This window comes from Dasypus novemcinctus, chromosome 9 (genome assembly GCF_030445035.2).
Source record: "Dasypus novemcinctus isolate mDasNov1 chromosome 9, mDasNov1.1.hap2, whole genome shotgun sequence".
In the NCBI taxonomy this organism is placed as follows: domain Eukaryota; kingdom Metazoa; phylum Chordata; class Mammalia; order Cingulata; family Dasypodidae; genus Dasypus; species Dasypus novemcinctus.
Genome location: NC_080681.1, coordinates 109,320,230 through 109,337,436, shown reverse-complemented (window position 1 = coordinate 109,337,436; position 17,207 = coordinate 109,320,230). Strand labels below are relative to the sequence as shown.

Below are 17,207 nucleotides of genomic sequence, written 5' to 3'. Positions count from 1 at the left end.
GTGGCCTCAAATAAGGCAGGTAGCTAGCCGTCCCTGATGAGCGTGGAGATGGCCTTCCAGCTACACCAAGAACAGGGGCTGGACGTTCATACACACACACACACATATATGTATATATATATATATGTTTCCTCCTAGACGACTGAAGAAACTGGAAAATGGGTGAGATAAATAAAGATGGTGAGTGGGGAGGTATACAGGAACCTGTTATGTTTTTTAATGTAACGTTTTTTGCATAATGTATATATCTTCAAAAAAATACAATTTACAAAAATGATGGGGTGGGGGGTGGGGGGTGGGGGGTGGGTTATATGGGAACCTCTTATGTTTTTTTATGTAGCGTTCTTTGTGATCTATTAACTGTAATTTTAAAAAGTGTGAAAAAAAAAAAGATGGTGAGTGGGGTACCTGCCAGCTGCTGGAGGATGGGCAGTGCCATCCTATGGCCTCCCTCACACCTGCTGAGAGGTGCCCAGAGGCCCTGGTGACCCCCTGAGGCCCTTCCCCTACCCCCACCCCATAAAGCTTCAGGAGGTGGGGATCTTCCCACTCTCCACCTCCCCCCACCCCCACCCCCAGCCTCTGCCAGCCAAGATGGGACTTAGAGCCTGGGTCAGGTTTGGGAAACTGAAATACAGGAAGGAGGCACAGAGATGGCAGGAAAGCAGGGGCTGGGGAGGCAGAGAGGGGCGCCAGGTGCAAGATGACTTTAAGTCACCCGCCACTTACTGAGCTCACTACGCTTTGGGGCTGCCACAGCCAAGCCAGGCACGACCCCCGCCCTGGACTCCAGGAAAGAGGGGGGCCTGTGGGGGGCGCCGTGTCAGGGGAGCCCCGGCCATTCCTTTGTGGACTCTCTGGATGCGTTCTGCACCTATCGAGCGCCCACCGCGTACCAAGGCTGTGGGTGCCGTGACGCCCACGACAGGCGCGGGCCGGCCCGGGCGCCCTCGGCCGCATCACCCGGCGCCGGCCAGCGCCGCCCCGCCCCGGCCGCCCAGGCCCCGCCAGGCCCGCCCCCAGCCCCGCCCGCGCCCGCGCCGGCCCCGCAGCCCGCGCCCCGGCCGCCCCGGAGCCGCCGAGACCGCCGCCGCGGAGCCGCCGCCATGGGCCGGGCCCGGCCAGGCCGGCAGGGGCCGCCCCGCCCCGGCCCCGCCGCGCCGCCGCCCGAGCCCGCGCCGAGCCGCGCCCGCGCCCTGGCGCTGCTGGGAGCGCTGCTCGCCGCCGCCGCCGCCGCCGCCGGGGCCTACGCCCGCCACGCCGAGGCCCAGACGGCCGCGCGGCAGGTCCGCGGGCTCGGAGGGCCGGGGCGCGGCGCGGGGGCGCGGGCGATGGGCTCGGGGACGCTGGGGTGGGCCGGGGCGTGGGTGGCGGGGGATGGCCGGGCTCGGCGCCGGCGCGCAGAGGGACGGGGCACCGGGGCTGGGGACTTGGGCGGGGGCGGAAGGTCCTGCCACCCGCGGGGAGGGGGGCGTGGCGCAGGGCAGGGGTGGGGGAGGGGTGGAGCGGGGCACCTGGGAGAGGAGCGACGCGGGGGGGCACCTTGGGAGGACTGGCCCAGCGTGAGGCAGGGACTGGGGCCGCTGGGGGGTCAGTCCAGGGGGTGACCTGGGCGGTGGACAGCCCTGGAAGGCACAGAGTAAAGTTGCCCGAGAGAGCCTTGAAGGGGGGCAGGGCAGCTGGGACTGTGCGGAGGGAGACAGGAGAGGACAGTGGGTGCAAGAACAGAGTGCAGCAGGGGACAGAGGGAGGGGTGACAGACTGGGAGGGGGCGGTGGATGAAGGCGCAGAGGGGAGCAGACACCAGGAGGGACTGGAAGGGGGATTGGGGGCGCTGGGGCAGTGCACAGGTGACATTTGGAAACATGGCCTGGGAGATACCGAGAGGCCTGAGGGAGACGGTGGCGGAGCTGCTCCCTCAGCTCTCACGGGGGGTTGGAAACAACTGCCTGTTTGGGGTCCTGGAGCCCAGGGCTTCTGACTGGCGCTCACCTGGGCCCCTCCTCCCCAGCAGGAATCGGCGCTGAAGGCCCTGGGGACCGAGGGCCTTTTCCTCTTCTCCTCCTTGGACATTGACGGGGATATGTACGTCAGCCCTGAGGAGTTTAAGCCCATTGCTGAGAAGCTGACAGGTACAGGAGAGGCCGGAGGAGGGGCCCGGGGCAGCGCCCTCGGCTTCCGGGCAGCCCGGGTTGGTGGCGTGGGGGACCCATCTGGGCTCTGCCACTTTCCAGCTGGCGGCTTGGGCCAGCTGCCGCTCCACCTCCTCAGCTCTCTTTCTCACCTGTGAAGAATACTAGCCGACCCTCCTCTACCACCTCTTCCCTGGCAGACTGGCTTCAGGCACTTTCAGTGTGTTCTCTCTTTAATCCTCGCGATAGCCCGTGAGATAGAAACTATCACGAGACCCATGTTTGGAGTCGGGGAGACTGAGGCACAGGAAATTTAACCAACTTGCCCAAGCCAGGAAGGTATAGAGCTGGCCGGGATTAGCCCTGGGTCGCCTGGCTCCAGGGCCCTGCTGGTTTGAGGATTAGAGAAAAGACATGGATGGAAACAGATGTGTAGAGGGCATTGATAGACAGGAGCTATTCCTGGTATTACTAAATATTACACACTGCTTAGTTACCGTCAGATTCTCAGCCCATTCTTGCTATCCATTTTTGCTTAGTCAAAACCAGCGATTTTATCTTTTAAAGATGAGGGGCTGAAACATTCTAATGAATTATAAAATGCTTCTCTTATTGCCCACCATCCCAACCTCTACCTCCATTTCCCTCCAACTTCTTGTGACATTTCTTGAGCTTAGGATCTTGGGCACCTGCTTGTTACCCACGTTGCCCAGAATAAGTGAGTCAACAGGTGAGAAAGGCGAGTGAGAGAGGCCAGCTGCTCTCAGGTGCATTTGCGCTAGTGCACCGTGACGGGCTTTCTGGGCTTCGGAGTGTCAGGTAGGTCAGCCTCTTGCTGGCCCAGTCACCCGTTGTCACCACCAGAGAAGGGAGGTCAGATGGAAAATGCTAATTTGCTGGAGCGGCTGTGTGTGTCTCTTGGTGGCTGTCAGCTCTGTCATGAAAGCAGACGGGCAGGTAAACAGGTCATCCCCTTGTGGATTTCCTTTTACCTCTTTGATTATTTTGCATTCACTTCTCTGAGCTTCCACCCAGGCTGCTTCCTTTTCCTTTTTTATGGCCAGAGAGTAAGAGTTCCCTCATACTGACACGTTAACAAAGCTTACTGGGCTTGGGGACACTTAATATTTTTTTTTCCATATAAATCCTTTCCATTAGAGGAGAATAATTCCTCCCTCATTTATCACCTAGACCACAGTAGTGCAAAACTGGGCCAGCTGCTGGAAAATCAGAGGGCTTAGAGAAAAAAAATCCAAGGCCTAGCAGGAAACAGAGGCAATAGTTTCTCTAGTTTGTGGAACTGTGTGTGTGTTTAATTTTTTGCTTTACACCTTAAAAATTTTATTGTCTACAAAGCTCAGATAATACTTATAAATCAGGGGAAAAAATTTTTATTAAATAACAAAAGCATTATAAAATGCTGCATATCATTCTTAATAATTATCTGTGATAACAGTAAAATAATTGAATAAGCAATGCAGCTTAATAACCCTGCACATTCATAATGCTCCCTTCCTCCAAGGTTTCCAAGTTGCTATTTCAGAAAGTTTTGCTGCATTAACTTACAAATGCAGAAATTACGCTGATTCTTTAGAAGAGGGATTTACATCAGGAACAGCTGGGGAGAGCTCATTAAAAAGCACAGTGTCCTAATTCCAGCTCCTTGAGATTCTGATTCAGCAGGTCTGAGGTGGCAGCTGGGCATCCGTAGTTTAAAAAGTCATCCTGGGTGATTCTGATATGACTCCTGGTTAAGAACTGCTTTTAATACGGGGGTTCGTAACCTTTTTTGTTCCACAGACCCCTTTGCCAGTCAGGTGGAAACCATGGACCCCTTATTAAGTCCACACTGTCTTGTGTGTTATTAAATATCTCACACCTGCACCAACACCCCCCCACAAAAATAATGTTTTTTGAATTTCAGTTCAAGCTCACAGACCCCTTGTTAAGAACCCCTGTTTTAAGGCATTCAGTCAGTCAGTCAGTCAACAGACACCAGTCATTGTCTGTTCTACGAGCTGCGCTGGACCCTGGGAGAACAGCTTTGTTCCGTTATGTGCGTGGAAGGGCCCCACGTCTCTATTAGTCATCTCTTTTGAAATAGGCTTCTTTGCTCCCTTAAGCTTCCTTAATTACTCCCTCTACACTTCAAAGATCATAGACTTGGCAGATGTCTGAGCAAGAAGAGATCTGAGAAATCAAGTTCTAAACTACTGCCAGTCTAGCCCCTCCTTGTACAGATGGGGAAACAGGCCCCAGTGAGAAAAGTGTCACTTACAGCCACCCAGAAAATCAGGAGAAGGCAGGTCTCCTCACTCCTTTCTTTCTATGACACCAAAGATAGCCCGATTCAGTTTCTTGCCTTTGTTCAGTACTTCGATTCCCCTGATGAACTCCCTTTCTGAGCAACTGTTTGTCTTTTCATGAGATCTCCATGACAGAGACCAATAATATTGTCTCCATTTTTTATGTAGGAAAACCAGAGAGGCTGAGTGATTTCCCTTAACAAGCCCAGGAAATGGAGCCAACCTCAGCAAGGGACTGGGCTGATAAGGCCTGGCCCAGTATGTCCTCTCCAAGCCCTAGCAAGTAGCTTCTCTTTGGTGCTGGGGATTCCAGCTGCTGGGAGAAGCAGCTGCCTGCTGATGCCACGCTGGGTGGGCCTGGCCCTGGATTTTTCGTGGGCTTGGTCTAGAGAACAAAGGGCAGGGCCCAGCTGGGCCTCACCTTTCTAGAGCCAGCACGTGGGACAGAGTCAGAAGAATTAAGTCTGAGCCCAGCTCTGTGCCTCCCTGACTTTGGGAGAGCAGTGCAGCTCAAGTTTACTCTGGACCTACCCTGTCCCAGGCCTGGTGCTAAGCACTGTATGTGGATTATCTGTTTTACTCCTCATAATGAGAGCCTCTGGCTGAGGAGCACCCGGCTGGGATTTGAACTCGGGTCAGCCTGACTGCAGAGCCTGTGCGCGCACTCATTACACGTGTGACTCATTACATGTTTTGTAGTTGAGGAACTGGGGCTTGGAGAGGTTAATTTCCCCCAGTGGAGTGTCGCAGTTAAGCAGGGGTTTAGAATAAAAGAGGGTTTGAATCCTGACTCCCTAACTCTGTGACCCTGGGCAAGTCACTTCACCTCTCTGAGCCTTTTCCTCTTGCTCTTTTTGTAAAACAGTTGGTTTTACAAAATGTTAAACCATTTTGTTAGCTGCTTTGCAGGCCTGATGTGAAACTGAAGTGCCAGTTGTGCTTTGGTGATTAGCTATTAAATGCTGCCTGGGGCCAGTGTGAACGCTCGGAGGTGAGTGAGTCCCTGCAGCCTGCGCTACTCCAGGATGTGTCCCTCTCAGGGCCCACTCCTGCCGCCGGCTTCGAGGAGGAGGAGCTGCCCCCAGACCCCAGTGAGGAGACGCTCACCATCGAGGCGCGGTTCCAGCCTCTGCTTCCCGAGACCATGACCAAGAGCAAAGACGGGTTCCTGGGGGTGAGTTGAGGGTGGGGCTGGGTGGGTGCCTGCGGATGGGACCACAGACGCAGCCCAGATCCTCAGGGACACTCCCTGTCCCTTCATCAGCTGCCCTCCCCCACTCCCTCCCTACCACCATCCACTGCCCTCCCCTTCCCTTCCCCATCAGCTGCCCTCCCCCACTCCCTCCCTACCACCATCCACTGCCCTCCCCTTCCCTTCCCCATCAGCTGCCCTCCCCCACTCCCTCCCACCCCATCCGCTGTCCTCCCCCTTCTCTTCCCCCATCTGCTGCCCTCCCCCACTCCCACCCCATCCGCTGCTTCCCACCTGCCCACTGTGCCAGGCCCCATGCCAGGCCCAGGGGGTCCAGCGTATGTCCCAGCTCCGGACACCCAGTCTGATGAGGCAGGCAGGACAGACAAGAAGGAGCCTCTAACCCAGATGGCAGAGCTAGGATGGCTTCCTGGAGGGATGACATCTGACAAGATGAAGGATGAGGAGGGTCTCACCAGGTGACCCCGGGATAGGAGGGGTTCTGGTTGCAGTAGAGACCCGGTAAATGCAGCCACCTCACTTACTGTGGTTGTCACTTCTGCAAAGATCACCCAGCAGCCTCCACCTCCACCCCCACCCCCAGGCCTGAGCTTCCTGATGCGAAGCCAGTGGCTCACTCACAGGGCATCCCCAGGCACTGCTGTGCTGAACTCAGGAGGACTAGACCTGAGGTGGGGTAGCTCTAAGCGGGGGGCAGGGGGCGAGGAGGGCCCCTGAGAAGGCAGTCCCTGCCCCCTCCTCCAGGAGGGAGGCCAGTACGCTCTTGACTGGCCTCTCCCCCGCCTAGGACCCTGTGGACAAGGTTGTAGGCCACGGCAGGACCTGGCACCCTTAGACCCTGCTTGCCTTTCCCGTCCCCTCTCCTGCCCCATCCTCCTGTTTTCTCTTCCTCTCTTCCATGCACTTTTCCAGCTCTGCGCCTCCTCATGTGCTCTGCCCTCTGCCAGGAACACCTTCTCCCTGCCTAGCTCACACCCAGCCTTTAAGGCTCAGCCAAAATGTCACGAATCCTGGGCAAAAGCCTGGAGGCTGCCAACTGAGGGCAGCCAGCTGGAGTGGCTGGACCCGGGGCCGGGGGGCACTGCGCGGGCATCCCGGCCAGGCGGAGTGGCAGCCGGGAGGGAGGCGGCCGGGCCGCAAAGGGCTTTGTTAGACAGGCTTCAGGCTTCGTTCTGTGGCAGCGGGAAACCACAGCAGGTTTTGAAAGAGGAGAGTCCTCTCGTCAGAACTGCGCTTTCCAGGCGGGCAGCTGGTGCGGGGGGATTGTGTGAGGAGAGGTGGGAGGCAGAGGAGCTGGGGGGAAGGAGGAGGCAGGCTGGGGGCGGCAGTGGGGTGGACAGAAAGGGGCTCGCGTGGAGGGGTGATGGGCGGGAAGAGAGGGCAGGGCGAGGCCACCGCAGCGACATGGGGTGACCAGGGCTTCTGGCAGAGGACCAGGTGCCTGGGGGCTGCTTGCCCGGAGGGGGGCTGTAGGAGGGGAGCACGCTTGGTGGGGAGAGCACGACGATCTGGACATGACGAGGTGGAGGTACCTGGGAGACGGCCAGGAGAGGGCCAGCGAATGGGTCAAAACACAGGTTTGACCTTCCACAGAAAGGCCTGGGATGGAGGTGGATTTGGTGGTGGTGGGCCCCGGGGGGGGGGGGGCGGTTAAAGGTGTGGGAGCAGATGAGCCCCCCAGAAAGCAATGAGAAGAGCAGGGTGGGGCAGGCACCTGGGCGCCCCGCGCTCCTGTGGGGAGACGGGTCACGAGCAGCACCCCCAACTGCTCCTCCCTAGCAGCGCCCCCCCAGCGCCCTGCTCAGCTGTTCCTGGGCCCTGCTTGAGAGCCTGCCTGTAGAGTCGCACCCAGTGGAGCTCCCCGGACCTCCCACCACCCACCTTCCACCTCCCACTTCATGCTAAGCCTGGAGCCGAGGAGGCGGGGAGGAGAGGGGGAGCCTGCAGCTCTTCAAGGGGTGCCAGCTGCTCCCTGTTGCTGGCACCTCAGGGACAGGGCTCCTGCCTGCACCCACAGAGGCAGGAAGAAGCCTCCCGTGGGGCTTTCGCAGGTGGCCCGGCCCACCCCCGGGCCCCACCCTGCTGCAGGCCGGGGCATGGACAGCCCCCCACCCTGCTGCGCCTTCTCTCCTGGTCAGCGCAGTGACCGTGAGGGCGGCGGGGGCAGGCCCTTGCCGAGGGTGCGCAGCCCGTGGGGGGCAGGCTGCCCGGGAGGGAGGCCCTCTCTGCTTCCTGCCTTGCCGTTCCTCTGTGGTGGGACTCGCTCTTAGCCCACAGGTTTCACCCAAAAGATGGTTACTAGCCTCCCTCATCAGACTTAGCTCCAAACCCAAGCTTGACCTCCTTGGAGGGACTGTTAGCCCCCAGGGAGGAGACTTGGAGGGGCGTGGGGGGAGGGGAGCAGGGCTGGTGGAGGGGCAGGGCGGGGGCTCCCGGGGCTGGGGGCTCATGTGGAGGTCTGGGGGGAGGCGCACGTGGGCCAGTCTGACGGGCTCAGCAGGGGAGGGAAGAAGCAGTCAGAGCCCCCTGCTGAGCGCCCCGTTCCAGTCCTGTGGTGGCCCCTCTGGCTGCCCTCAGCTCCCTGGCCTTGAGCAAGCTGCGCTGGCCTGGGGCTGGGCCTGAGTGGGTCACAGGGGCCTGGGGGGGGGGGGGGTGGTTGAGATGGGCCTTGGCCCTGGTGGGGTAGCTCTAAGCACTTGGCCTCGGAAGGACAGCGGGTTCCCAGGCTTCCTCAGCCTCAGGGTTTGAGGGAGACCTTCACCCACTCATGGGACAGGAGACCCCACAACCACGGTCCTGGGTGCCCTAGAGCTCTGCCTTCCCCTGCCTCAGGTCTCCCGCCTGGCCCTGTCCGGCCTCCGCAACTGGACATCCGCAGCCTCACCGAGTGCCGTGTTTGCCGCTCGCCACTTCCGGCCCTTCCTGCCCCCTGGAGGCCAGGCGGAGCTGGGCGAGCCCTGGTGGATCATCCCCAGCGAGCTGAGCGTCTTCACCGGCTACCTGTCCAACAACCGCTTCTACCCGCCGCCCCCCAAGGGCAAGGAGGTGAGGGCAGCCCGGCCCGGGCACGACCCCCTGCTTGTCTGCTCCTGCCTCCCCGCTCTCCTGCCTCCCCGCTGGACTCCCCTCCACCTGTCCTGGGCCTGTGGGACCAGGGTGGACCCTCACCTGGGGGTCTCCCCTCCCCCCACCCCCCACCCCCCGCAGGTCATCATCCACCGGCTCCTGAGCATGTTCCACCCGCGGCCTTTCGTGAAGACCCGCTTTGCCCCTCAGGGCGCCGTCGCCTGCCTGACGGCCATCAGCGACTTCTACTACACCGTGATGTTCCGGTGAGTGGTCCTCGCAGCGCCCATCCCTGCCCCCCACCCGGACTGGAGACTCCAGAGCACCAGGGGAAGGCAACGGGCTGGAGGGTCCTGACTCCGAGCCCCCAGCCCCTGTGGCCGTGGGCACGCAGCTTTGGCTCTGGGAGTCTCGGTTTCTTCAGAGGGTGTGTGAGGATTCAGGGAGAAGGTGTGGAAGGTGCTTAGCCCGGGGCTGGTGGCGGCGACTGTCTTCAGCACGGAAGGGGGCACCTAGAGATCGTGACATGAGGCCACACACCGCCTAGAGGCTGTAGGAGCAGAGGGGCAAGGCTAGGCTTCCAGGGAAGGCGAGCATGGCCTGCGCCCGGGAGGACGGGCAGCCTCGGGAGGACTTCATCCCTCTCCCTGTGCCCCTCGCCATTCTCTGCCCCCTGCCCAGTCGGCCCCACACCTCTGCCTGGCCTCATGCCCTGGATTCCCAGCCTTTGGGGGAAGAAGCGGAGGGTGGGCTCCTGCTCAGCAGGAGGCCTGCTCCCAGCCGGGCGCCTTCCTTGCAGGATCCACGCCGAGTTCCAGCTCAGCGAGCCGCCCGACTTCCCCTTCTGGTTCTCCCCTGGCCAGTTCACGGGTCACATCATCCTCTCCAAAGACGCCACCCACGTCCGAGACTTCCGGCTCTTCGTGCCCAACCACAGGTGGGAGCTTGGCACCCGGCTACGATCCACCCCACCCCTGGGCTCCAGAGGGCCTCTCAGTCCACTCTCCCTTTGCTTTCCGGGGCCACCTCTCCTGCGAGGGGCCTCGACCCCCCTCCTGTGAAGGGCCTGGAGTTGCTACTCTCCACCCAAGAGGAAGGTGACAGCAGGGATTGGAGAGAGGGACCATTTCAACCCAACAAGCCTTTGCTGGGTGCTGGGTGTACCTGGCCCTCAACACTGAGCCTGAGAGCCCCGTGCAGCAGCCCCCTCCTACTGCTGACAGGCAGACAGTCCTCAAATGCCCCCCTAACGACAGCCCACTCATGCCACCCTAGGGGGAGGCCAGCCTGTGGGCAAGGACCCAGCTGATTGGGGTCCAGGAGGTGACATCTAAGTGGAGACCTGGGGGATGAGCAGGGCTCAGCCACGCAGGGGGAAGAGCATGTGCAAAGGGCCTGGGGGCAGCCCGCCCAGTCTGCACCGGCTGCGTGGAGCCTCAGAGGGCTTCCACGATGGCTGGAGACCAGCCACCTGCCTCCCTGCCTGCTTGGGGCCGGCCACCTGACCCAGGAGGCCCTGGCACCCCAGGATGGGTGGCTGTGGACAAGGCCTTGGCCCCCTCAGTCCCCCAGGCCTGTTGCCTCATCTGCCAGGTGGGAGACTGACCCCTGGCCTGGCTCAGGAGCAGGAGTGAGGGGCCGTGTGGGGTAGCCTAGGAAAGGAAAGCTGCTTCCTTCCCGCATGCCTCCTGGCTTCCTCTTCCTCCCTGGTCAGGGCAGGGGTGTCCCAGGCCAAGGGAGGAGGAGGGGAGGAATGTGCCGTATGCCTCCCCCCCGCCCCACCCTTCAGCAAGCCAGCCCCTGTGCCTGGGTGCAGGGCCAGGGAGGAGGCCTCCAACCCCGGCTGGTGGATGCAGGGATCCTGGACAGGATGAGATGGGGGGCTGAACAGGGGTGGGGGAGGGGGTGGGGGGAAGGAGCTGCCCCTGGGACTGCCGGCCCCTCCAGAGGCACCCGAGGTGGAGGTGGTCGTCGTCAGTCCTGGGGGTCCCCCGTGTGGCAGATGTGAGAATCGCACACGATCCGACCAGGTGCTATCAGCGGCCTGGAGGCTGGAGAGGAGCAGGGAGGCTGTGCGGGGACGGCACCCCTTTCCCCTCGGCCGACTCAGCGTCCTTCGGCCAGGCACGACCACCTCTGCCTTGCAGGGTCACACAACATGTGAGACTCTGTCAGGGCCTGAGCGTGGGTGTGAAAGTGAGCCACGGAGCTGGGCGGCGGTGGGTGCCGGGTGGGAGGGGGCTGGCAGAGTCCTGGGGAGGCTCGTCTTCTCGGGGTCAGCTATTGCATCCAGCCTCCAGGTGCTGCATGTTCAGCAGACCCTGCCTGGCACTTGCTTCCTGGGCTCTGAGCAGGGTGGTGACCTGCTCTTGCTCCTGTTACCGCCCCCCCCCCCTTCCAGGTCTCTGAACGTGGACATGGAGTGGCTGTACGGGGCCAGTGAGAGCAGCAACATGGAGGTGGACATCGGCTACATACCCCAGGTGAGTGCGGAGGAGGCCCGGCAGGAAGGAGGGCTCAACTAGCTGGCCCCGAGGCCCAGGGCAGAGGGCACAGCTCCCAGCAGGCTGAGGTCACTGGCCCCCGTGGGACTCTGGGAAGCCACCTGCTCCTGCACGCAGTGCCCAAGCCAGACAGCCAGTGAGGAGCCCTGGCCAGGCAGCTGGCTCTGTCCCGACTCACGCCGTCTTCCCAGCCCAGGCCCTGCCCTTCCCCGGCCACAGTGTCCCCCTCGCCACCATGAGGAGGGTTTTCTCAAGGGCTTTTTGGCCGAGCTCTGGGTACCCCTCACCGCCGACCTCTGGCCCAGATGGAGCTGGAGGCCATGGGCCCCTCTGTTCCCTCCGTGATCCTGGACGAGGATGGCAACGTAATTGACAGCCGCCTGCCCTCGGGGGAGCCCCTCCAGTTTGTGTTTGAGGAGATCAAGTGGCAGCAGGAGCTGAGCTGGGAAGAGGCTGCCCGGCGCCTGGAGGTGGCCATGTACCCCTTCAAGAAGGTGAGGTGGGGCGGGCAGGTGGCTGGGGTGAGGACAAGCCACCAGGGAGGGGGTGCCAAGGTCAGACTCCATGGTGCTAGGGCTGGGGGCTGGGGGGGCAGCTGGTGGGAATGAGGGCTTGCTGCTGAGGTATCTCCCTGCCAGCCAGGCCGGTGCCAGTGGGAGCCCCAGCCTCCCCTTTGCCCTTCAGACCTTGGAGGAGGCCTCCCCTGGCTCAGCAAGCTCCACAGTCCCCCTCACCCCCTACACTGTACACTTGGAGCCCCTGAACCAGCGCTCCAACAGTAGCGTGTCTCGTCTTGGCCCCAGGTCACCTACCTGCCATTCACTGAGGCCTTCGACCGAGCCAAGGCCGACAGCAAGCTGGTGCACTCGATCCTGCTGTGGGGGGCCCTGGACGACCAGTCCTGCTGAGGTGAGGGGGCCCCGGCCCACTGAAAGGAGGGTGGGAGAGGGAGACGCCACCCCTTGTGGGGTGCAGGAGGCTCTGAGACAACAGAGCAACTTGGGACCTCTCCGGGGCTAGGCGTGGGGTGAGGGATTATGGGGTTCTGTGCTGAGCCCAGAGGAAGTTACCAGGTGTATAGGAAGAGCCTGACAGAAGATTCCAATCCCAACTCAGCCACTGTCAACCCAGAGACCTCAGCCAGGTCATTCCCACTCTCTGAGCCTTAGTTTTCTCAACAGTTAAAGGGGGCTAGCATACCTACCTCCCAGAGTTGTGAGAATGGAGGTAAAAGTTCTTTGTGAACTCTAGAGTCATACACAAATAGGAGAGAGGAGTGTCAGACGCCTGCTTTGCATCCCCTTATTCAGAAAATTCACCTGGGGCCTCGAGGGGCAACCCTCTGGGGATGTCCGGCAGTGGATAAAGTAAAACAAGGCCTGTGTCCTCCGCATTCCCTTGGCAGACCTATCCTGGCACCTGCTGGGCCAAGGCCAAGGCTGGGTGCTGGGAGTCCTGCAAGGAGAAGCCAGAAGTGGTCCGCGCACTCAGGAAGTGCACACTGTAGTGCAGAAGCCAGGCATCGAGTGACTCATTTCAAGTGTGAGTGTCATACAAGGCGAGTCCAGGATGGCAGGAGAGGTGGGCTCAGGGAAGACCCAGAGAAGGTGACATTTACACAGACTTTGGAGGATGATAGGAGTTTGTCAAGGAGGGGGAACCGTCTGTGCAAAGGCCCTGGGGCCCAGAGGGTTCAGTGAATTTAAGACGCTGTCACTGTCTATACGTCCCGAGGCCAGATAGACTCCCACTCCAAATCTCAGCCCGGGATGCCCATATAGTCTTAACTGCAGCCTCCATCTATTTAGCTCCTACACACGGCAGGCTCTTTAATCTCTTCTTTCACCTGGATGCAGAGTCCCTTCTACAGTCCATGAGGTTTACCCAAAGCAAGGTTATTGCTGACTGGAACTCCAGTAAGACATGGGTCACCCTTCTGACCTCGACTTCGACCTCTCCCTAAAACAGGTTCAGGGCGGACTCTCCGGGAGACCGTCCTGGAAAGTTCGCCCATCCTCGCCCTCCTCAACAAGAGCTTCGTCAGCACCTGGTCCCTGGTGAAGGAGCTGGAAGACCTGCAGGTGAGTGGGTGGGTAGGCAGGGACAGCCCCCACGAGAGCCCCCAGGACAGTGCTAGGGCTGAGGCCTCAGGAGCGTGCCCCACTGTCCCCACAGAACAACCAGGAGAACCCGACGCTCAGGAAGCTGGCTGGCCTGCACCTGGAGAAGTACAGCTTCCCCGTGGAGATGATGATCTGCCTGCCCAACGGCACCGTGGTAGGCCCCCGCCACCTGCACCCAGCCCTGGGCCAGGCACCACGGGGCAGAGGGCGCAGCCCGGGGCACATGTCCACAGACCTCAGAAGGCTCTGATCTGGCTCTGCCACATTCTGGCTATGACCTGGCCTTGACTTGGCCTCTTAACCAACCTGAGCCTCAGTTATCCCCATCTACAGGCACTGGGAGGCTCCCATGAGAAGGGTGGTCACAACTGCACTTGGAGACTACACAGCAGTAGGCACAGTCCATGCATCCCCCTCAGAACAGATAGGATTGGGGGATAGAAACGTGATCTGGCAGGGAAGGTTGGCCTCAGGCCATTGCATCCAGTCTTGGAATGCAGGAGAGGGAGGCCTGTGACGCGCAAAGAGCCAAGGTTCAGGACCCCATCTGTCCCTTACACAGCACTCCCAGCTGCCCCCTTCTTGGACCTGCACAGCAGCTTTGGGGGAGAGATGACCGGGAGTGCTCATTTCACAATCAAGGAAAGCCAGACTCAGAAAGGTCCAGAGACATGGCTAAAGTTGCCCAGCAGTTAAGCGCAGCTGATTTTGAAAGCAGGCCTGTAAGGTTCGGAACCTCCTGCTTGCCTGATCGAAGCTGCCCCTTACCCTTTAAGTCCCAAGCAGTGGTGGGACCACAGGCTATAGGAGAATGGTCAGGTTCCCAGGGTCTCAGGGCACGAGCAGTCCAGGTGTGAGAGCTGGGGCTGGCACGGAGGAGAGGAAGAGGGCACGAGCCAGGAGGCTTCTGCTGCCCAAGGTTCAGGGTGATGAGAGCTGGATGTGGCAGGTCGGGAACCTGACGGGGAGCCAGTCAGCCAGTCCAGGTTCAGTGCCTGCCCCATGGCAGGGCCCTGGGGCCACAAGATGAGCAGACAGGACTGTTTGAGGTCTCCTTCCGGCATGCCATGCATTCCCATACCCTGCTGATGTGTTTGTGTGCACACTCATTTGCTCTTTGGTTGTGTTTGTCCCTTCCCTGGGCCCCTGCCCTGTGCCAGGCCCTGCCCTGCAGGAGCTCACCAGCTGGAGGGGAGGCAGCGGGGAAGGCAGCCCGCCAAGTGCTGTGGGCATCCTGATAGGAGTATGGGGCTCAGGAATCAGGGGAACAGAGGAGAGGTCATGCAGGTGGGGAGTGGGGGGGACAGCAGAAAAGGTGGACTGAGACAGATTATGTTTTCCACCAGTGGAGCAGATGTGGGAGAGGCCTGTGGTCAGAGGGCCTGCCGGGCGCTGGGAAGGACTGACGGCCGCACTGCCTGGGGCAGTCCCTCTCAGAGCCAGGAGGGTCGAGGCACAAGAGGGGCTGCTTGTCCCAAGAGAGCCGGAACAGGCAGGGAGAGGAGAGGGTCCTAGCCTGGGTGGGGTTCCTTCCCGCTGCTCTCCTCAGCCACCCCTGCCCCCAGGTGCACCACATCAATGCCAACCACTTCCTGGACATCACCTCAACGAAGCCCGAGGACGTCGAGAGCAACGTCTTCAGCTTCTCGTCCACTTTTGAAGACCCGTCCACGGCCACCTACATGCAGTTCCTGAAGGAGGGACTTCGGCGAGGCCTGCCCCTCCTCCAGCCCTAGTGTGCCTGCCAGGCGGGAGGCAGGATCCGGAAAGGAAGGCCTCCCAGTGCCTGGGGACGGGACTCCTGCCCCTCCCACCCCAGAGCCCTCGGGGTCCTCAGCACACTTCAGAATTCACGCCCTTCCAGGTGGGTAGGCGAGGGGGTGCCTGGGCTGACCTGACAGATGACGTCCCGCTCCAGCTGCCACCACCTGCCCTGCCCACGCAGCTGGCCTGGAAGCTGGGTGGACTCCCTGAAATGGGGCCTGGATGAGCTCCCGTCCGTCACCCTCACAGAGCACAGAGTCTAGGCCCTTGCAGGTTGAAAAATCGGGAAGAGTGGATCCCAAGGAGAATGGGGCCACCCCCTCCCCTTATTTTCAGAACACCACCCCTTGAAAGAAGCATCAAGAAGTCCCAGCCAGGGGGACGGGCTGTGAAGCAACCACTCCTGTTCGTCCGGAGCCTCTGGGTGGAACCAGGGTCACTCCCCTCCTGAAGAGGAAATCACGTTGCACCCCCTGCTGCTCCCCATGCCTGGGCTGGCCACTCAGCCTGACCTGACAGTGGGACCCCAGACCCTGAGCTCCAGACCTGCTGGAGGCCAACTGTCTGGGGAAGTTTCCTCTGAAGTAGACTTCTGCTCTTAGCGAGGGAGACGCCTCCCTCGAGGCCCAGGACCAAGGCACCCCCACCGCCTACCCCAGCTCAGGGTCACAGCAGGACTGCTGGAGCCAGGGCTCCCGGGAACGCCCCTCTCCTCAGACCTAACTTCGCACAAGTCCAGCCCAGCCAAAGAACACAGCCTCCCCCAGAGCCAGCCGTCCCGGCCGTCGGCCACCCCGACCAGCTCGTCCATCATTGGGTGGCCGGTGACTGTCCTTGGTCACTCTTGGGACCTTGGTCCCCACCCACAGCCACTGACCATGGCCAGTCTCTTTTTTATACGTGCAGAAAAGTGTTTTTATGGGAACTTTCTCACAGTTTATAGGTATTTTTGATAAGCCCCATGCCGAGAAGGAAGGGGCCGCTGGCTTCCTCCAGCAGCCGCCGCATGAAGGATGGATCTGAAATCCCAGATGGATCCAGCCCGATCTCTTTGCAGTTGCACCTGTGGGAAGAAATGGGCCTCTCTTCCTTCTCCGGCTTTTTAAAAACATCCCTCAGAGGACCAGTGCGCCCCCACACCATCCTTGTCCTCCACTCAGGTGCCTGAGGGGCTCTTGGGCTTTCACTGAAGCCAGGCCAGGTGCCCCAACCCCCAGGCCAGGGATCCCACAACCTGGCAGAGGACGAGCTCCCCGTTTCCCAGCTGTCCTGCTCCCCTGCCCACCAGCCCTTGGATTCCCACATAAGCTTCCTCACAGCCAGTCTTATCTTTAATTTTGTGTCAAAGTACAATAATAGTAGCCAGTTACCAAGAGCCTTTTCCATCTAAGGCACTTTGCTCAGATTATGTGTATTTTTTCATTGAATCCTCACAAACCTGTGAGGTAAGTGTTCATTGTTTCCAGTTTGCAGATGAAGAAACCCAGGTTCAGGAAAGTGAAGGGACTTGCCCGAGGTCACTTTGTTAAGAGTCCAGATTCAATCCCACTGTCACTCCAAAACCCATGTCTTTTGTTTTGGGAACATTTTGTTTTACACGGCACCCATCTCTCTCCTGACTGTTTTCACTAAGGTGTAAAGCCTTTCACAAATCAAAATGTCTCATTCCCCTCTGATCTCTTCAGAGCCAGTGAGGCCTGAGCGAGCAAGCCCAGCCAGGTTCTTTCTGTCCTGGAAGGCAGTGCTGTCCCTACCCCTTATAGGGAGGCGGGGCAGCCCAGCCTCTCACAGTCTCTGCCATCTCCTTAGGCACCAGGTGTAAGTGAAGGAACCACCCCCCAGCAAGCCCCTCCCCTCATGGAGAGTCTCCTCCACAGTGAGCCACTCCTTATTTAGTCCTTGGGCCTTGGGGCCTGCCCCATTTTCCCAGCAAAGCGCTGATTGCTTGGGCTTTCTGCATCCCAAGCCTGGCGCTGTCCCCATGGTGCCTGGAGGTGCCTGGTAGGTGAGGTCCCCAGCTGCCCTCTTGTCATCCCTTTGCCACTTCCCTTCCCTGTCCTCATCATGTCCTATAATAAAATTGGAGACTAAGGTTCTAA

At 60.2% G+C, this 17,207-nt stretch overlaps 1 protein-coding gene across 2 annotated transcripts; it reads left to right on the top strand.

The window, feature by feature from the left end:
- Positions 1 to 1,075: 1,075 nt before the first annotated feature.
- Positions 1,076 to 17,207, top strand: SELENON (selenoprotein N). Of its 2 annotated transcripts, XR_011649721.1 has the most exons (13): positions 1,076 to 1,286; positions 2,015 to 2,132; positions 5,479 to 5,612; positions 8,484 to 8,696; positions 8,859 to 8,983; positions 9,517 to 9,654; positions 11,119 to 11,200; positions 11,527 to 11,715; positions 12,025 to 12,130; positions 12,627 to 12,763; positions 13,190 to 13,302; positions 13,397 to 13,498; positions 14,910 to 17,207. XR_011649721.1 is itself a non-coding variant. In XM_058304079.2 (12 exons), exons 1-12 carry the CDS (start codon positions 1,107 to 1,109, stop codon positions 15,078 to 15,080), a joined length of 1,671 nt encoding a protein of 556 aa, XP_058160062.1. In that variant the 5' UTR covers positions 1,076 to 1,106; the 3' UTR covers positions 15,081 to 17,207. The 2 variants fall into 2 exon arrangements, 1 of the variants encoding a protein (XP_058160062.1); XM_058304079.2 differs by lacking the exon at positions 12,627 to 12,763.